Raw genomic sequence first — 22,283 nt, forward strand, 5'->3', positions numbered from 1 at the left:
ACTTCATTGAAACTTGCCACTGTGAAAGGCACCGAGGACACATTCTTTCATCATTGTGCTGACTTCTTGTACTCAAAATCTGGCAGATAACCTTGGTCACATTGTCTGCCACCTTGTCACATACCACTTTTATCACCTTGGCTGCAACCCCACCTTCTCTCAAAGCCATAATATTCTTTAGGCCACTTATGGTCTGTGCAATGTTGTCCCTGGTTGGAAGTCAAGACTCTTGTGTATTCAGCTCACACACTGGGCACAGTGGTGCATTGGTTACGACACTGTAATTCCATTAGGGAAAACCAGTGTTCAAATTGTCGTCCATCATCCAGATTTAATTTTTCTGTAGTTTCTCCAAATTGCATATGGCAAATTTCAGGATGTTTTCTCTGTATTGAAAGTCTTCCCTATCACACACCATAACTCTTTTGTTTTGTTCAAGAGCTTCCTCGGGGTAATTTAGAACTTTTCACTGTGATGTGGTATTCATATGTTTATAAGGCATATCAAAAGTACTTTTAAAAACTTGACTGGTGGGTTCATCACAACAAAACAAGAAAAATCATCCAAATAAATGTATTTTGGAAAATCCTTCAATTCGATCTGTTAATGAAGTTGCATTTTGAGATAAATTCCAAATTCATGACCAGCAATTAAAATTTGTGTTGTTAAATATTGACTGATATTATTCATACAAGTATATTTGCTGTTTCTCATATTATGTTATTGATGAGATGTTTCGCTGTGGACACATTCATGTATGTTTGAGTTCAGTTTACCTTCAACATTTCAATGCATGCAACAGTAGTGAATCACCCAATAAATGTTCTTTTTGACTTTAGGTGGTAATTTCATTTTTTTGAGCACATAGATACAAATTTTATCTATGATAATGTGAGTGGTAATGAAAGCAAAGCTGCACAGATGTATCAAAGGACCTGAATATCCAACCTTTGCTTTGTGTTGTTGTATTTCTGAGACAGGATTGATAACACCACAAATAATCAATCAAAGTAGATCAGGATTCTAGATCATCCATACGATTATTGATTGGGGGAGTGGGGGAGGGGGGGGGGGGGAGGCAAGACATGGGAATATGGAGTATTTTAATATTTTTGATGATGAATCTCGACTTGTAAGTAACCAACACACACACACACACACACACACACACACACAAACAAAAAACACGCAGATCCAGTTCTGACCCTGTTAAAAACCTACGTATTACCAACTTTTAAATCACTTTCCTGAAGGAAAACCCCTGACTACACTATGTTGTTCCCCCCCTCCCCGTAAGAGCTAATGGGATAGTGGTTGGGGAGCCACCCTTATGAGGATTTGCTTCTATTCTTGACCAATAATTAATGCAATACTGCAAGATATTTCATGTATCCATATCATCTTCAGTGTTTGCAGGATTTTAGTTTGTCTGTCACCAACCACAAGGTGACATTTGTTGGTAGTTAGTTGCACAAACTGCCTGTCTATTATTCCAGTGTCTCTTGGGCATACATCCAGGACAATATTTTTCTTCTTCTGGCGTTTCAGCTCATAATCATACAGTCATTTTGGAGGTGACTTGATGACAGGATTAAAAACCACTTGACTTCAAGAAACACATTGGTAGGTTATCTTACATTTGATTTGTAGTCAGCACTCAGTGTCCCACTGGAGAAAGTTCTTTGAAACATGGTAAAACTGGATTTATGGGAAATGGTCCAATAATTTTCTCTACACAACTTTTAATTATTACCTTCATGCACAAGTTCATAGCATTTTTCCATAAGTTTAATAAATGCAACAGATACACATAACAGAGACTTTAGTCATCGATAATTTATTCTCCCTCACTATTTACAACAGTCAGTCAATGCTGGGATAACTTTTTGATTCAGCAACTGCAGAAATCACATAATTTTGAGGCGAGGAACTCGTCGATCTATGTTGACAGCACATTTTTATCTGGAAATAAAGTTCCTTAAAGGTTGTTTGATAGAGGGCAGAAAAGGTGAAAATCTGAGGGTGCAAAGCCAGGTGAAAAAGGTGAATGTGGAATGACTTCCCAGTGTTTTTTGTCGTTCTAGCAAAATGTGGGCAGGCATTATCATGGGCATAATTTCATGCAGTCCTCCTGGTCACTGTTTTTGGATTTTATCTGCAAGACCTCTCAGTTGTTAACAACAAATGTCAGCAGTGATGTTTAACCTCAGGGAAGAAATTCGCTGGCTGCTGTATCTGAGCGGTTGTAGGTGCTTGAGTCCAGAAACACGCGGCTGCTACGGTCGCAGGTTTGAATCCTACCTCAGGCATGGATGTTTGTGGTGTCATTAGGTTGGTTAGGTTTAAGTAGTTATAAGTCTAGGGGCTGATGACCTCGGATTTTAAGTCCCATAGTGCTTAGAGCCATTTGAACCATTTGAAGAAATTCGTAGTACACCAAACTGTCACTGTTCTGCCAGATACATAACATTCTCTTTTGTGGATGCACTCATGTCTTTGTATGAGGAGTTGTTGCTTTGTTTTGCCTCAACCAGTCCTCTTTTTTTCCTTATGTTAGCATAAAGACACAATTCCTCATCACCAATAATGATACGGAATAAGAATGGTTGGTATAGTTCACAAGCCAGTTTTTGACAAGCAGACAGAGATGCACATATGATCACCCACTAATTTTCGTGATCTTGGTTTAGAACATGCTGTACCCATACACTTAATTTTTTAACCTTCCCCATTGCCTGCAAATGCCATGCAATGGTGCAATTATCAGATTTCATTATATTTACCAGCTCTCAAGTACACTGACATGGATCATTGTGGTTTAATGTGTTTAAACAATCTTAATCAAACACCAAAGATCATCCTGAACGTGGTCCGCAGCTAGTGGTCTTGCGATAGTGTTCTCGCTTCCCACGCACGGGGTCCCGGGTTCAATTCCTGGTGGGGTCAGGTATTTTCTCTGCCTCGTGATGACTGGGTGCTGTGTGTCTTTCATCATCATTTCATCATTGACTCGCAAAGTCGTCGAAGTGGCATCAACTAAAAAGGACTAGCAATACGGCAGCTGAACTTCCCCACACGGGGCCTCCCAGCCATCAATGCTACACGATCATTTAATTTCATTTCATCCTGCATGTGGATAGTCACTAATGTCAAAATGATCCCCCTCAAATGAGAAAATCATTTTCTTGCTGTGCTCTGTCCAATGGCATTATCCTGATACATGGTGCATATGTTTTTGACTGCCTCTGCTGCTGTCACCCCTCTATTGAACTCAAAGAGAAGAATATATTGGAAATGTTCTGATTTCTCCAATTGGCACTCAATTTTATAGTGTCCACAGCTTAATTCATTACCTCCAAATGCCAAATGACAATATGTAAACTCAAATAGCAGCAGTGAACTGCAAATAAAAAATGACAGTCGATAAAAAAACGCAAAGCAACAGGAATACGAATATGCAAAATGAAAATGCTATGAACTTATGCACCAATGTAATAATTCGGTTTGTTTGACATTTACTGTCAACATTTGCAATACAATGGCCAGTTTCAGCTCTCACGGAAAATATTTTTCACAGACAGTTTCAGTATCCTACTAACCAATAACATAGTGACTGAATGTTCACAATATACTTTCACATATAGAGTCTCATAGCTCAATATCAGAATTGGCTTTTGATTGTACTGTCATTAAACACATAAACTTTCTCATCACTTATAAAAATAAACAGGTGTCCATGTCGTCAGTACAAAAATATGAAGAGATACAACTGGAACGTAAGTTACTCACAGATTGACTCGGAGAATTTAATAAAACACAAGACATGTTACTAAGATATTGCTCATATAATTGCTGCCGAAAGGCTTTGTAATGCATAGATGTTGCTCATACTAATGCTAGTGGTGATTGTGGATTTATGTGATGGAAGAGGATTTTATAAAATTGTGTAAAGATATATTGGGGTTTTGGAAACTACGTATTTACTTATAAAACTGCTAGCTTGAAATTTACTAGATTAGTTGAACTATGTGTTCAGACAATAATTTGGTTTACATAATAAGCCATTAGTTAACAAATGTGTGTACAGTGGTAATTTACAAGTATGGTTGCCATATTTGAAATGATAAATTTTGCAAATTGTTAATTAATGGCTTAATCAATTAATTAAGGCTGTCATTCACTCCATAAAATATAGGGCAACAGAAGTATAGTGCTTAACTTGGGAATTAAACAGGTACCGGGTGATCAAAAAGTCAGTACAAATTTGAAAACTGAATAAATCAAGGAATAATGTAGATATAGAGGTACAAATTCACACACTTTTGGAATGACATGAGTTTTTATTAGAACCAAAAAAATACAAAAGTTCAAAAAATGTCTGAGAGATGGCACTTCATCTGATCGGAATAGCAATAATTATCATAACAAAGATGACGTTCTTTACAGGAAATGCTCAATATGTCCAACATCATTCCTCAACAATAGCTGTAGTCGAGAAATAATGTTGTGAACAGCACTGTAAAGCATGTCCAGAGTTATGGTGAGGCATTGGCGTCGGATGTTGTCTTTCAGCATCCCTAGAGATGTCAGTCAATCATGATACACTTGCAACTTCAGGTAACCCCAAAGCCAATAATTGCACGGACTGAGATCTGGAGACCTGGGAGGCCAAGCCCCGAAAGTGGCAGCTGAGCACATGATCATCACCGAATGACGTGCGCAAGAGATCTTTCTCGCATCTAGCAATATAGGGTGGAGCACCATCCTGCATAAACATCATACGTTCCAGAAGGTGCTTATCAGCCAGGCTGGGGATGATGCAATTCTGTAACATATCGGCGTACCTCTCACCCATCATGGTAGCAGTTACAAAACCAGAATCATGCATTTCCTCAAAGAAAAAAGGCCCAATAACGATAGAGTGGTAAATCCAACCCATACCGTGACTTTCTCCTCGTGCAATGGAGTTTCCACAACAGTTCTAGGATTGTTGGTAGCCCAAATTCTGCAGTTGTAAGTGTTGACAGACTCTTGGAGCGTGAAATGATCTTCGTCGGTCAACAACTCTTTACTCAACCAATCATCATTTTCCACCATCTTTTGAAATGCCCATACCGCAAATGCCCTCCGCTTCACTAAATTGCCAGTTCATGATGCCCCTGGATTTTGTACGGATAGCATCGGAGGGTACGGCTAAGTGCCAACCAAACAGTAGTGTATGGAATGCCGGTGCGATGTGTGACTGCATGAGCGCTGACTTCCCCGTGCATAGACGAACTCACTACAGTCTTCATTTCTTCCTGAAATGTCTCAGCAGCATTACGCCTTGTTCTCAGTTGGCCACTACTGGGTCTATCGTCTAAACAACCTGTGGCTTTGAATTTTGAAATCATTCTCACCACAGCTGCATTTGTCAATTGACATTTACCCATTCGAATCCCCTTCCTGTGACAATAGGATCGTAACTCTGGACTAGAACATTCCCCCATTCCGATACTACAGCTTCACTAAAAGCACCTTTTCAGGTAACATCAACATGCTGTGACTGCTGGCACATCTGATTCTCTCTCTCATTATAGCTCCTTTTATACACGATTGTCATGCACAGTCACTGACGTTTTCCTGTCCAGCACCATCTGTTGGACATTTTGTGAACTTTTTTATGTTGTAATAAAACCCCACATCATTGCAAGCATGTGTGTCAATTTTTACCTCTCTATCTACATTATTCTGTGGTTTATTAAGTTTTCAAATTTATACTGACTTTTTGATCACCCAGTATAATGACACAAAAGGCAATAGTAATTTTGGGTGTTTCTGGACTTGGACCAGCTTGCTGTGTTGTAGCATGTCTGTCTATTTTTGGAATCTTCAGTCTTGCTTAGAGATGAGGCATTGTTTGGAAGAGATGACATATCAAATTTTCACAACCAGCTTTTGTGACCAGATTAAGACGATTATTATACAGGATGTGGCTCTGGAACTTCCTTACTTGAAACACACACCATACAGTGGCCATTACCCACCATTGTGTGGGATTGAGAACATTTAAAAGGACAGGAGCTAACTATTTTTAAGGTTAGTTTAATAGCGATCATGCAGCAAATAAGATAAGTGTGTGTTCACAATGGCGAGTTACTTTCCCAATGCCCAATTTGGTCATCACAATCTAGCATGCATTCAAGGAATAGTTTAATATCACACCTGATCAAAAATTATTTTTTTAATGGATAGACACATTTATGGATACTGGTAGAGTGCAGAAAAAGAAACCATGAGCCATGAAACTGGAAAAAGTCAAGAAGTAAAGCTGGCAATTTTGAATTCCTTGAATGATCTGCACACAACATGCATCTGCTCTTGCAGTTTCTAAGCACACGGTGAGACGAATTCTTCATGAAGTCCTGAAATTTCATCCATACAAACTATCAGTGGTTCACACAGTTAATCCACATTATTTTGTTTCGCAAAACAATGCATATGAAGCCTTGATAGAAAACCTGCTTTATTACACCCTTATGTTCACCAGCAATGAGGCACATTTTCATTAATCTGCATGTGTGAATAACCAAACATGCGGTATTGGAGTGGTATGAACTGTTGAGAGCCTCAAGAGCAACCCCTGCATACAGAATGTGTGACTGTTTGGTGTGCATTATCCAGAACTGGCATTGGGCTTTTAAAGAGAATGAATAGGCAGTTATGGTCGCTTCTGAATGTTATGTCTAGATGACTGAGGAATTTTTTCTTCCCAAATTTGAATAAATGTATATGGGGGATGTGTGGTTCCAACAAGATGGCAGTACAACTCACTCTTCATGAATTTTGACTCTTATACCCAAACACTTCCCCAACAATCTCATTTCTTTGAGGGATGATCTTCAGTGGCCAGCATGCTCGCCAGATTTAGTCCTATGTGACTTTTTCATATGGGCTTTCTTAAATCCATGGTGTATATCAGTCATCCATGAACCCTGAGTGAGCTGCAGAACTACATCTGTGCTGCTATTGCTAACAGAGACAAAATGGACGAAGTGGACTGAAACTTCAAATTTTGACTCTTAGAATCCATTGAGCGGAAAGAGGCCCCCTTTATTTTCAAAACCTAATGAAATAAAACTTTACATGTAACTATACATAAAGAAAAGAGAATTAAATTGGTTTCATTGTGTTTTATGATTTTTTTAAAATAAGAAAGTTTCCACACCACATCTTGTACAATTCAAGATAGATGCCAGCAGCCATTTAAGATTAACACATGACTAGGAATTGTTTATGATTCTCTGTTAGGTCCATATGTTCTTCTGGTACATCTTATAGGTACTGTTAACGAGGACTTTATTCAAATCTTTGCTTTAAATTCATTTCAGATTGTGTCCTTGCAAATAAATGGAAACTTGTGGCTTATTCATGACTAATAAATTCCTACCCCTGATTCTTGAAAGAATCGAACTTCTATGAATAACGATGTCATAGCTTTCTAACTATATGTTATAAAATGATATAGTTTTTCAGGTATAGACATTGGTTTCCATAAATAATGTCTGCAAAATGTATTGTGAGTAGAGGTAGTAGTAAAGAAGTAATATATTCAAACATTGTGCCTGATGCTACAGTTTTACTGCATTAAAAACAAAACAGTAAAACTTCCTGGCAGATTAAAACTGTGAGCCAGACCATGTCTCAGTCCAGTCCACAGTTTTAGTCTGCCTGGAACTTTCATATGAGCGCATACTGCAGTGAAAAAATGTATTAAATGATAAACATTTCTCCTTTCATCATTGGTGAGGGAGGAGGGTTCAGTGGGAAGAAGTGGCCTAGGGGTTTGGAATGATGTGTTAAGTTTGCTGGAAGCTGCTAAGTGCTCTTATTCTCAACTATTGGATGAAAATAGTCATCGCACACATTGTGTTATGCTGCCTCAAGATGTATACACTGTTTCCAACTGTAATACTCTACTTGATGAATAGATTATGGCTGCATTTTAAATTCAGTGAGTAACTATATGCAATATTGAAAAGCTAACTTTTGTTTCCCTGCACCCTGTTGGATAGTCAATCTGCAACTGGGAACGTGTTCCAAGTTGTTGTTGTGGTCTTCAGTCCTGAGACTGGTTTGAGCAGCTCTCCATGCTACTCTATCCTGTGCAAGCTTCTTCATCTCCCAGTACCTACTGCAACCTACATCCTTCTGAATTTGCTTAGTGTATTCATCTCTTGGTCTCCCTCTACGATTTTTACCCTACACGCTGCCCTCCAATACTAAATTGGTGATCCCTTGATGCCTCAGAACATGTCCTACCAACCGATTCCTTCTTCCGGTCGAGTTGTGCCACAAACTTCTCTTCTCCCCAATCCTATTCAATACCCCTTCATTACTTACATGATCTACCCATCTAATCTTCAGCATTCTCCTGTAGCACCACATTTTGAAAGCTTCTAGTCTCTTCTTGTCCAAATTATGTATCGTCCACGTTTCACTTCCATACATGGCTACACTCCATACAAATACTTTCAGAAATGACTACTTGACACTTAAATCTATACTCGATGTTAACAAATTTCTCTTCTTCAGAAATGCTTTCCTTCCATTGCCAGTCTACATTTTATATCCTCTCTACTTCGACCATCATCAGTTATTTTGCTCCCCAAATAGCAAAACTCCTTTACTACTTTATGTGTCTCATTTCCTAATCTAATTCCCTCAGCATCACCTGACTTAATTCGACTACATTCCATTATCCTCATTTTGCTTTTGTTGATGTTCATCTTATATCCTCCTTTCAAGACACTTTCCATTCCATTCAACTGCTCTTCCAAGTCCTTTGCTGTCTCTGCCAGAATTATAATGGCATTGGCGAACCTCAAAGTTTTTATTTCTTCTCTATGGATTTTAATACCTTCTCCAAATTTTTCTTTTGTTTCCTTTACTGCTTGCTCAATATACAGATTGAATAACATCGAGGAGAAGCTACAACCCTGTCTCACTCCCTTCCCAACCACTGCTTCCCTTTCATGTCCCTTGACTCTTATAACTGCCATCTGGTTTCTGTAAAAATTGTAAATAGCCTTTCACTCCCTGTATTTTACCCCTGCCACCTTTAGAATTTGAAAGAGAGTATTCCAGTCAACATTGTCAAAAGCTTTCTGTAAGTCTACAAATGCTAGAAACATAGGTTTCCCTTTCCTTAATCTTTTTTCTAAGATAAGTCGTAAGGTCAGTATTGCCTCACGTGTTCCAGTATTTCTACGGAATCCAAACTCATCTTCCCCGAGGTTGGCTTCTACTAGTTTTTCCATTCATATGTAAAGAATTCACGTTAATATTTTGCATGCGTGACTTATTAAACTGATAGTTCGGTAATTTTCACATCTGTCAGCACCTGCTTTCTTTGGGATTGGAATTATTATATTCTTCTTGAAGTCTGAGGGTATTTCGCCTGTTTCATACATCTTGCTCACCAGATGGTACAGATTTGTCAGGACTGGCTCTCCCAAGGCCGTCAGTAGTTCCAATGGAATGTTGTCTATTCCGGGGGCCTTGTTTCGACTCAGGTCTTTCAGTGCTCTGTCAAACTCTTCACGCAGTATCGTATCTCCCATTTCATCTTCATCTACATCCTCTTTCATTTCCATAATATTGTCCACGAGTACATCGCCCTTGTATAGACCCTCTGTATACTCCTTCCACCTTTCTGCTTTCCCTTCTTTGCTTAGAACTGGGTTTCCATCTGAGCTCTTGACGTTCATGCAAGTGGTTCTCCAAAAGTCTCTTTAATTTTCCTGTAGGCAGTATCTATCTTACCCTCGTGAGATAAGCCTCTACATCCTTACATTTGTCCTCTAGCCATCCCTGCTTAGCCATTTTGCACTTCCTGTCGATCTCATTTTTGAGACGTTTGTATTCCTTTTTGCCTGCTTCATTTACTGCATTTTTATATTTTCTCCTTTCATCAATTATTTCTCCTGTTACCCAAGGATTTCTAGCAGCCCTCATCTTTTTACCTACTTGATCCTCTGCTGCCTTCACTGCTTCATCCCTCAAAGCTGCCCATTCTTCTTCTACTGTATTTCTTTCCCCCATTCCTGTCAATTGTTCCCTTATGCTCCCCCTGAAACTCTGTACAACCTCTGGTTCTTTCAGTTTATCCAGGTTCCATCTCCTTAAATTCCCATCTTTTTTGCAGTTTCTTCAGTTTTAATCTACAGGTCATAACCAATAGATTGTGGTCAGAGGCCACATCTGCCCCTGGAAATGTCTTACAATTTAGAACCTGGTTCCTAAATCTCTGTCTTACCATTATATAATCTATCTGATACCTTTTAGTATCTCCAGGGTTCTTTCATGTATACAACCTTCTTTCATGATGCTTAAACCAAGTGTTAGCTATGATTAAGTTGTGCCCTGTGCAAAATTCTACCAGGCGGCTTCCTCTTCCATTTCTTAGCTCCAATCCATATTCACCTACTACATTTCCTTCTCTCCCTTTTCCTACTACCGAATTCCAGTCACCCATGACTATTAATTTTTTGTCACCCTTTACTATCTGAATAATTTGTTTTATTTCATCATACATTTCTTCCATTTCTTCGTCATCTGCAGAGCATATAAATTTGTACTAGTGTAGTAGGTGTGGGCTTCGTTTCTATCTTGGCCACAAGTTAGCTGTTTTTTAATATGAGCTTTGCTAAAAAATTAATGTGACGGGTTATTTAACAGACAAAAAGTGTGGGTCTCAAGGTCAAATGCTACATTGCCGAGTCATATGACATCTCACCACTCCATTCCTGTAACCTTTTCGCCTGATGAACTCTCAGCCTGGTTGTAGCCTTTCTTTTTGTTAGATTATGTATCCACAGCCCATCAAAAAAATGCTTAATGGTTTGAAAGAGTAACAGATTAATGTGAAAATTTTAGTGGAACTTAGGAAATCTCCAAAAAGGCCCATTAATTATTTAAAGAAGTATACAATGACGAATGTCTTTGACACGCTCCAATTTTTGAGTGTTTTAAGTGGTCCAAAGAGTGATGATAAGAGATTGGAGATGAACCACATGCAGGTTGACCCTCAACAGTAACTACAGGTCAAAATGTTGAAAGAAATTGAAGAGTTAATCTGAAAATACCATGAGTTTAGTATTCGTGCATTGCTGATATTGTAGGAAACAACAAAGAAACTGTTCAGCAGATTTTACATGAACATTTTGAAGAACAAAAAGAGAATGAACATTTATGTTGACACTCCGAAAACAAGTAATAGCATGATGTGTTTTCTCAGTTATGATCCAGAAACTAAGCACCAATTAATGCACTGGGAGAGCCCCAATTCACTGAAACTGAAGAAGGCTTGAATATGAAATTCAAAATTCAAAGCAATGATTGTCTTCTATTACATCCATGATGACTGTGTGCTTGAAGTGGATGCCTGAAGGTCAAATTGAATTAGGAATATTATCTTGAAGCCCTTTCTATGTTCTGTGAATGGATAAGAAGAAAGTGTCCAGAGTTGTGAAAAACAAGTCATGGATTCTGTATCAGAACAATGCCATGTCCCATGTTGCATTGATTGCCAACTCATTTTTGGCTAAGCACAAGATTTCTGTGTTGGAACATACACCCTAATCACCAGATCTTGCTCTGTGTGACTTTTTCCTGTTCCCTCAAGTGAAATCTCCACTGACAGAAGAAATGTGAGACAGATGAGTGGTAAAAAAAAAAGTTATGAAGATCATGAACATGCTTACAGAAAAAAACTTTTCTTTTAACAGTGGAAAATTTGTATGAAGCAGGCAGAGCATTGTGGAGGGGAGTATTCTAAAGGAGATAATGTAAAAGTTGCAATGAAGTAAAAATAAAGAACATTATATCCTGAATTCTGTTATTTTTTAGCCAAACCTCGTATAGATGATGCTCCAGCACATTTCTGTCATCTTGTTTGAGATGCATGTAATGACAACTACCAATATGTTGGTTAGATAAGGAAGGGTAAGTAAGTTCTGTGGCCTTTTCATTTATCACTTATTAACAAAAAAATTTCTTTATTAACAAAGAAATTTCATGTACATGTTTATATAGATATTTTTCCTTTTTTCTTTACTTTGGTGTGAAAAATATGCCCTGTAAAAGTATTTTCAATACAGTTCCATAAAATTTCGGGAGAACTGCCAGATGTTCGTAACTTCCTGCCACAATATTTCAGCACAGAGTCTTCTGGCCATCTTCAGTGATACTGGCGAAAGCTTCCTGAGCTCTGGTATTTAAGGCCCCACCGGCACATGTGTGGTGGATTCCCTTGGCGCTGAGCATGCACTACTTGAGCGCATTCCATTCTGCTGCACCGCAAGCCCCCCCGTGGTGAAAACTCGCCACATCAATATCAATTAAATTGTCTTCGTGCAGTTCCATCACAGAACTATGCAGGCTATGGAGGATACGAAGTTTGTCAACAATTGGATTCCATTCCATACATCCTCAATAATATGAAAAATCTCTGAAATATTTTTAATTGGCAATGTATGAACTTTATAAGCAGTGACCCAATCCATAAGCAGTGACATAATCCATAACCCAGTAGCTTTGCCTCAGATGCCGCCTTGAAAATTTACACACGTTTCATCTTGAATACAAAATGCTTTTACTGAAACATACCACTTTACCTCTTACAGTATGTGTAATAGTGTACCCAACGCTGAATGTTCAATAATGAAGCTCAAGACATACTGAATATATCACCCACTGTTTATGATTCTGTCTTTAGAATTTTATACACTTGTAGGCAATTACATACAATTGTTATTATGTATTATATATAAAGTAATGATTTTTTAAATAATTACATAGATGTACTTTTTAAGTCAGATTTCATCATATTTAAATAATTTACATTTATTTATTCTTTCTTTTCTCATTAAATATGTAACTAATTTTTCAGCACATGTAGTGCAGCAATCAGTTTAATAGATTCCAAAAATTTCTCTATTACGCACATTTATGTCTTTGTAGATCAGAGAAATAACAGACTGAAATGTATGTTAATCCATTTCCCTTTCCTTACAGTGTTAAAAGTGCCATCAGTGAAAGAAAACAAATTTCGTCACAGACAAACAAAACTAAAGCAAAGAAGGAGGAGAAAACAATAATTAATAACCAACATGGAATTTCCAGAGGGAAACGGCCAGCAACATTAGATAACAAGCCAGCAGAAAATTCAAAATCTGCTCCACAGCCAAATAAGACTGAAAATGATAATGCACATTCCCACAGGTAAGAGTCTGATTGTTCCTCCTGTTATTTTTAAAAATTGATGTATATCTGAATCTTTTCTGTTTTATTTTTGCTAGTTTGATACTCACTTTCATTTTACTCTCTCCTCCAATAGACTTTTCTTTCTAGTATCTTCTGCTTGGATAATCTTCATAAGACTTTTGCATATTCTTAAACCAAATTTTATCTTACATTTGATCCTGTGGCTGTACCAGAAGTGAAATTAGCTATGGGCAGACCATTGTCATTATGCTTCCCAATTTTGATCTCCTAGTCAGTGTAAAAATAAACCCATTTGAGATAAGAAAGAGTTGCCTGTAAATGTGGATTTATTTAAAGCAGCGAGTAATTTATGACACATGCAGCCTAATTTGGGCATGGGCTATGAAGTGATGAGAACAAGTTCTGGTATTCTGAAAAGTAATTATAACTTTCCGTCATAGGTGGTTCATCGTTTACAACCATTACTAAAGAAGTATGGAGCCTCTATGTCTAAAGTGGCTCATTGGTGACAAACACCTCTGTCCAAGCTTTATCGAAATGTGCAGATTCAATTCTCTTGCCTGCTGAGAGGAGGTGGTGACTGAATGTGTAGTATAAGGAATTGGATCTAGCTTAACTGATGGAATAGATATTGGTGTGGTAGAAGATAACAAATCAAAGTTTGAAGTGAGAAATGTATTATACTGTTACAAAAAATAATTGATGGTGAATAGAATCTTTAATATCTATGAGTCTTGTTTAATACTGTGCCTTCCAAAGATTCACAGCACTCTCATTTTGGTGTCATTGAACACCTCTTTAACAGATATCAATGAACACATTCATCCATTGAGGCTCTAGTAAGTTGTTCAGAGAACTTAGCAATCTGAGTATGGTGAGAGGAAACATCCAATAAAAGGCCTGGAACTTCCAATGAGATATATAGGTATTAGACTGTCATGTTCATTGTTCTTTCCTTCTGCATAGCTGTGATAGGTTGACAGCCATATACTACTTATGATCAATATCATCAGTTACTACTGACAGATTGTTACCTCCTGAACCTTGAGAGAACTCACTGTCATCTGGTATCACTCAGTGTGGCAGTTCTTAACACTGTTGCAATTATATTTTCATCAGTTACTACTGAGAACTTACAAAAAATAATGAACAGGATAGAGAATTGTGATCTTGGATGGAAATATAACCTAGAAAAACCATTTAGGCTACCTCTGGCATATGAATTATTACCAGTTTTGGAAACTGTACATATACACTTATCTTCCAGAATGTTATGACCACCACTCTACATCAATATAAACCTATCCATGCAATAGCAGCATCACCTGGTGAGGAATGACTTGCTAGGCAGACGCATGCACGGTGTACAATCTGAGTTTGACTGAGGGTAGGCCATGATGGCCCGGAGGCTTGGCACGAGCATTTTGGAAGCTGCACGACTTGTCAGGTGTTTAATGAGTGCTGTGGTGAGTGCATTCAGTACATTGTGAAATCAAGGTGAAACCATGTCCAGACATGGTGAGGTTGGGCAAGCCACCCCTCATTATGGATGTCAGACGTCATAGGCTGGGTAGACAGGTATAACAGGGCAGGCAGAAAACTGTGGTGGAACTAACATCAGACTTTAATCCTGGGCAGAGTACACGTTTGTCTGAACACACACTACACCAAACACTGCTAACGATGGACCTCCGCAGCCAAAGACCCATGCATGTGCCAATGTTATCACCACAGTGTCAGCAACTATGACTGAAATGGGCATGTGACCACTGGCACTGGATGTTGGTACAGAGGGAGGGCATTGTATGGTTTGGTGAATGCCGATACCTTTTTCATCGTGCTGGTGGGAGAGCGCAATTCGTTGTCTTCCAGGGTAACAGCTCCTTGACTTCTGTACTGCGGGTCAGAGACAAGCTGGTGGTGGCTCCATTATGCTCTCGGGAACACTCATGGGCATCTATGGGGCCAAGCAGTACTGTACACTAGTTTCATACCATGTACACCCCTTCATGACAATCATGTTTCCTGACGTCAGTGACATTTTTCAACAAGATAATGCACCATGTCACAAGGCCAGGAATGTTATAGAGTGTTTTGAGGAACACAGTTGCATTTCTATGTGATGTGCTGGCCCCCAACTCACTAGATTTGAACGTGATCAAAAACATCTGGGATGTGATTGAACGCGGCTTCAGAGCTCATTACCGCCGTTCGTTGAATTTGTGGGAATTAGGTGACTTGTCTGTGCAGGTGTGGTGCTAATTCCCTCCAGAAACCTCCCAAAGCCTCATTGCTTCCCTGACATGATGCCATTGATATCCATTCCAAAGGTGAACACACTGGCTGTCAGGTAGGTGGTCAAAACGTCTTGGTTGATCAGTGTATTTGCATTCATTGAAGTCTTACATGATAGATTTTGGTGTAACAATGACTTTGAACTCTGCTGATGATTTTAATTAATGATTCTTTATTTGTATGGCAGACACCTTTTGTTTCTCTAATTTTGCTGTCTTGTTTCGTATTCTGCTTGTACAAATTTGTTGTTCTTTCTTTGCACCAGATATTGTATTCTACAAGTTTCTTTTTTAGCCCTTGAAACTTGTCCTTGTTTTCCCCTGACTTTTTCTCACTTGCTGCAAAAAATCTCTTAATTTGTGATGCCTGTCTTTAATAGTCTGCAGAATTTTCATTAGGCATTCATTACCACCATTATCTGCTATTAGTTTGCAATGAGTAGTGAAGTCAAGGATTGCATCATTGGTTACTCACTAATTACACTATCACTTCCAATTCCAGAATCTCACTCTTGTCCAGAAAATTTAGAATTTATTAGGATGTTTTCAGTTGCTTGTACTTCCCAATTCTTTTTCGACATGTTAACCATTCCATCTTCACTGATTCTTAACTCCACCATACCATTACACTGGCTATCACTATATTCACTGATATATGGACAACTGGAAAGAATCAGTGTCCTAATCACTTTCCCTAGTTCCTCCCCGATCAACTTTGTCCTAATTTCTGTATGAAGCACAGCTGTGCAGATGCTGACACGCTTATCATTCATTGGTTCTATGGGTCAGCCATCTCCTAAGATTGTTTGGTGTCAGAGTCGAAGCCCATATTGCGACATTGTAACACTCCCTTTTACTTCAAAATATGTAGACCACTTTCAGAGGCTGCCACAAGAAGATTTGTGGTATTTATTACTTGGATATTGGGACTCCTTGGTTGATTAAGAACAGAAGCACAGATTTTTACTATGACTTTCTGTCAACAATTTCATGATCATGTGAGACTAAAGAATTATTTAAGAGCAAAGCAATTTTCTTATGAATATACACTACAGAGAGAAATTCAAGGGTTAAACCAAGCACTTGGCAGGCTAAGACAATGGCCAGGAAAAAAGGCCTGAATAGCAGGCAGGACCAAAGTCAGAACAGAACTGCTGCCAGCGCACAGTGCTGGTTGGCAAGCTTATATAAGTGCATTATTGACATGACACAGCCAGTTACTTTCTACATTGTTTGTAGAAATAAGTATGCTCTCCCGTGCTATGTTAATATTAAGGATATGCTTCATATCTTACAAACTGTGTTTTTGAAGGTTTTTGAGAGGATAGTAGTATGAGAATTGTCAGGGTTGCTGTTTGGATTCAGGAAGGCAATGACAACAGTATATACAATTTATTGTTTGGCGTGTAATGTACTCATAGTACCAAATGACCATTTGAGAGTAGCAGGTAGTTTCTTAATTCAGTTAAAGCAGTTGAATCAACTATAATTTCATTTAGTTTGGAGCATTTGGATTAGAGATGTGCTCACTGATTCTTTCTTTCATATCTACCGAACAGGAATCAGGATCTTGTGTTCAATGCCCAAACATACAACCTGATTTGAAACTCACTAGAATGCTGCAACACTGGTGTGCCATGAGTTTCTATTCTGTGTCTATTGCTGTTCATAATATACCCCAATGATCTGTCACTAAGTTGGACAAATGATTCAGAATTTTTCTTTTTGCATATATCACAAGTGTCATTGCTAATGGTATGAAATGTAATGTGATTTATGTAGTAAACAGAGAAGTGGGTATTTCAGCTTACATAGAACTAATTGTCACTTAACTGTAAGAAAACACAGTGTTATGGATGTTGAGAGAACCAAAGGAAAAGTAGTTCATTCACACTGGGCTCACAGAGAAATATGCATACATATCTTTATTTCTCTCTGTTTTCATCAAATAATGTGAAGTGACAAGGTAACAAATTCTTTATTATATTCAGTTTTTCTTGAAGTTTATAAGCAAATTAATAATTGGAGAAGATGAGAAATTAAGTCCCACACAAACAGAAGCAGTCTATTCTCTCTCTCTCTCTCTCTCTCTCTCTCTCTCTCTCTCTCTCTCTCTCTCTCCCTCCCCGCTTCTATCTGTTCTCTCTCTCTCTCTCTCTCTCTCTCTCTCTCTCTCTCTCTCTCTCTCCATCTCTATCTGTTCTCTCTCTCTCTCTCTCTCTCTCTCTCTCTCTCTCCATCTCTCTCTCTCTCTCTCTCTCTCCCTCTCTCTCTCTCTCTTTCTCTTTTATCTCACTTTAGTTGCTATTATTGAGATGACATTAATTTTTTGCTTTATTCATCTTCAGATTTGCTATGATTAGTTTCAATAAGAAGAAAAAAGTATAATTTATTTTTGTTGTAAAGCATTTTTCAATTTTATTTGTGCTTTAGATGATTCTTTTTACTATGAAACTTTTAATTGAAGTGCTGTTGCTTTTGGCAGGCACTGCTTTACCCCAAAAATGATAAGCAATTATGATTAACTGCAACTCCTCTGAACTAATGTTATATGCTCTCCTTCCTGGAAAACTGTCTACACATCATGGCAGATGACAAAAATTACAAAAATGCTTGTGTGCATTAATCAGCAAGAGTTGGAATATGTGAACAATGATAGCTTATTAGAAAGTGACAACAAAAGGTTTGGAAGACTACAATAATCTTTATACCAAGGGGACTCATCCAGCATATTTACTGATCCCTCCACTAACTATTAACTTTACTGGGTGAAATAAACTGCTCTATATAACTGTCTATATCACTAAAATATTGACTCTAAATTATGGACTTACATATACAAGTGACCTTTGTATAGAATTTTTTAGCTGCAGTGCAGTGTTTCCAAAAGTAAAAATTATAGCTGCATCTGTACATCATCATCCCAATCAAAATGAGACTTGTTCATAGGAGAACTTGAGAAACTGACAGCATTGTGGGTCAAAAATAAAAACTGCACAGTGGTAGTATCTGGTGACATCAATATTAGTGAAATGTGTTCTCCATTGGTGGCAGCAGCAGGAAATCATGGAAGGGCCTAGAACCTGGTTCAACCTCACTTGTGGTTGACGATGTCTACATTTATTTCATGAAAGCATTTAAAATTTTGCTTTACAATGGAATGAAGCAAAAAGCCAGTTAACAACAACCAATAATCACAGAGCACCAGAAGGGCTTAAAGATTTGTTTTGAAATTAATCCCATTTTTTAAAAGAAAAATTACAATAAGATCAACATCAATAGTCACAGAGTGCCAGAAGGCTTAGAATTTACTGTATAATTGTCTCTTAAAATTTTTTTTCAAGAATATCAAGATAAGATGGATAGTTTTTATGAGGCACTCAGTGATGTAGTTGTTAGAGTAAAGGACAAGGATAGTGTTCTGCTCATTGGTGATTTTAGTGGCAGGATTGGAAATCGAACAAAAGGGTATGAAAAGGTTATGGGTAAATTTGGAGAAGATATGGAGGCCAACAGGAACGGGAAACAACTCTTTGATTTCTGTGCCAGTATGGGCTTAGTAATCACAAACTCCTTTTTTAAACATAAGAACATTCACCGGTATACTTGGGAAGGTAGGGGAACCAGATCTGTCATTGACTATATAATAACAGATCAGGAATTCAGGAAGGCTGTGAGGGACACACGTGTATTCAGGGGATTCTTTGATGACACTGATCATTATTTAATCTGCAGTGAAATTGGGATTGTGAGGCCGAAAGTGCAGGAGATCAGGTCCATATGTAGGAGGATAAGAGCGGAGAAACTTCAGGATAAGGAAATCAGGCACAAGTACATAACAGCAATCTCAGAAAGGTACCAGTTAGTTGAATGTAGTCAATTACAGTCATGGAAAAGGAATGGACAAGGTACAGGGAAACAGTACTAGAAGTGGCTAAAGAATGTCTTGGAACAGTAGTGAGTAAAAGTAGGATGAAGCAAACAGCTTGGTGGAATGACACAGTCAAGGCAGCCTGTAAAAGGAAAAAGAAGGTGTATCAAAAATGGCTACATACTAGAACTCAGGTAGACAGAGAAAGTTATGTTGGAGAAAGAAACAAAGCCAAACAGATAATTACAGCATCCAAGAAGAAATCTTGGGAAGACTTTGGAAACAGGTTGGAGGCTATGGGTCAAGCTGCTGGAAAACCATTCTGGAGTGTAATTAGCAGTCTTCGAAAGGGAGGTAAGAAGGAAATGACAAGTATTTTGGACAGGTCAGGAAAACTGCTGGTGAATCCTATGGATGCCTTGGGCAGATGGAGGGAATATTTTGAAGAGTTGCTCAATGTAGGTGAAAATACGTTCAGCAATGTTTCAGATTTCGTGGTAGAATGGGACAGGAATGATGGGAATAGGATCACATTTGAGGAAGTGGAGAAAATGGTCAATAGATTGCAGTGCAATAAAGCAGCTGGGGTGGATGAAATTCAGTCGGAACTCATCAAATACAGTGGAACGTCAGGTCTTAAATGGCTACACAGGATAATTGAAATGGCCTCGGAGTTGGGACAGGTTCCATCAGACTGGACAAAAGCAGTAATCACACCAATCTTTAAACATGGAAACAGAAAAGATTGTAACAACTACAGAGGTATCTCTTTAATCAGCGTTGTGGGTAAAATCTTCTCAGGTATTGTTGAAAGGAAAGTGCGAGTATTAGTTGAGGACCAATTGGATGAAAATCAGTGTGGGTTTAGGCCTCTTAGAGGTTGTCAGGACCAGATCTTTACCTTACGGCAAATAATGGAGAAGTGGTATGAGTGGAACAGGGAACTGTATCTATGCTTTATAGATCTAGAAAAGGCATATGACTGGGTTCCTAGGAGGACGTTATTGTCTGTTCTACGAGATTATGGAATAGGAGGCAAACTTTTGCCAGCAATTAAAGGTCTTTACATGGATAGTCAGGCAGCAGTTAGAGTTGACGGTAAATTGAGTTCATGGTTCAGAGTAGTTTCTGGGGTAAGACAAGGCTGCAACCTGTCTCCACTGTTGTTCATATTATTTATGGATCATATGTTGAAAACAATAGACTGGCTGGGTGAGATCAAGATATGTGAACACAAAACAAGCAGTCTTGCATATGCGGATGACTTAGTTGTGATGGCAGATTCGATTGAAAGTTTGCAAAGTAATATTTCAGAGCTAGATCAGAAATGTAAGGACTATGGTATGAAGATTAGCATCTCCAAAACGAAAGTAATGTCAGTGGAAAAGAAATATAAACGGATTGAGTGCCAAATAGGAGGAACAAAGTTAGAACAGGTGGACAGTTTCAAGTACTTGGGATGCATATTCTCACAGGATGGCAACATAGTGAAAGAACTGGAAGCGAGGTGTAGCAAAGCTAATGTAGTCAGCGCTCAGCTATGATCTACTCTCTTCTGCAAGAAGGAAATCAGTACAAGACTAAGTTATCCGTGCACCGTTCAATCTTTCGACCTACTTTGTTGTATGGGAGCGAAAGCTGGGTGGATTCAGGTTACCTTATCAACAAGGTTGAGGTTACGGATATGAAAGTAGCTAGGATGATTGCAGGTACTATTAGATGGGAACAATGGCAGGAGGGTGTCCACAATGAGGAAATCAAAGAAAAACTGGGAATGAACTCTATAGATGCAGCAGTCAGGATGAACAGGCTTAGATGGTGGGGTCATGTTACATGCATGGGAGAAGCAAGGTTACCCAAGAGACTCATGGGTTCAGCAGTAGAGGGTAGGAGGAGTCGGGGCAGACCAAGGAGAAGGTACCTGCATTTGGTTAAGAATGATTTTGTAGTAATAGGTTTAACATCAGAAGAGGCACCAATGTTAGCACTGAATTGGGGATCATGGAGGAATTTTATAAGGGGGCTATGCTCCAGACTGAACACTGAAAGGCATAATCAGTCTTAAATGATGATGATGATGATGAAGATCAAAATCAATAACCACCAGGTGCCAGAAGGCTTAGAAATTGCCTTGAAATTCTAAGTATCATGACAAGGTCAAATATATCTCTGTGGAAAATTAAACTTGCAAAAAGTTTAACGTGGTGAAATTTAGTAACTGTCTGATGGCTTCCAACCTTCCTATTTGCACAATTTTGAGGCTTGATTCTGGAAGGGGAATGCAGGAAAGGGCAAAGTTAATGAGGAATGGAAAATTAAGAAGATTGCCAGGACAGAGTGACACAGTAAGCATAAGAACTGAGGTGACTGACAACCTGCAACTGCATCTTGGCACAGGATAGTGATCCCAGTGAGCTTCTAGTATGCACTTCCACCCAGATCCATGTCCACATCCTCTCCCGTTATCAGGTTGTCCAGTTGGTGAAACAAACCGGAACAGTTTGTTGACTGGTCAGACAGGAGCTGGGTCAACATACAATACAGATAATTATCCCAGCCCAACTTAGACAGTAATCACATAAAACACAGGAATAATTCCCCACTTGAATCTTCTGAAAATTTGTTCACTTTTCCCCCTTTTTTTAAAGAAAGAAAAAGAAAAGAAAAGAAGAAGAAGGAAACACACTCTTAAATATGATTATAAAACTTAAGACCAAGGAATAATTTAAGGTAACTGCAATAAAACTGTTATTTGTCCCCAGAACTCTGAATACAAGCTGACCAGCATTTAAACAGGAGGGTAATATTTAAACACAAGATTAATCCAAGGTAATTACAACAACTTGCCTCTC

At 38.5% G+C, this 22,283-nt stretch overlaps 2 protein-coding genes across 3 annotated transcripts in view; both read left to right on the forward strand.

The window, feature by feature from the left end:
- Nucleotides 1–22,072, forward strand: part of LOC126333149 (uncharacterized) — a 229,801-nt gene extending 207,729 nt beyond the window's left edge. The window contains exon 2 of the mRNA XM_049996716.1: nt 21,107–22,072. Coding sequence (XP_049852673.1) covers nt 21,116–21,496 — 381 coding nt within the window. The 5' untranslated portion in view covers nt 21,107–21,115 and the 3' untranslated portion in view covers nt 21,497–22,072. The remainder of the gene's footprint in view (nt 1–21,106) is intronic.
- LOC126333081 (uncharacterized) overlaps nt 1–22,283 on the forward strand; it is a 330,586-nt gene that overhangs the window by 167,559 nt on the left and 140,744 nt on the right. For both annotated transcript variants that reach the window (XM_049996711.1, XM_049996712.1), the window contains exon 6: nt 13,057–13,263. In XM_049996711.1, the coding sequence (XP_049852668.1) occupies nt 13,057–13,263 (207 nt within the window). The remainder of the gene's footprint in view (nt 1–13,056; nt 13,264–22,283) is intronic.

The sequence above is a fragment of the Schistocerca gregaria genome, chromosome 2 (genome assembly GCF_023897955.1).
Source record: "Schistocerca gregaria isolate iqSchGreg1 chromosome 2, iqSchGreg1.2, whole genome shotgun sequence".
In the NCBI taxonomy this organism is placed as follows: domain Eukaryota; kingdom Metazoa; phylum Arthropoda; class Insecta; order Orthoptera; family Acrididae; genus Schistocerca; species Schistocerca gregaria.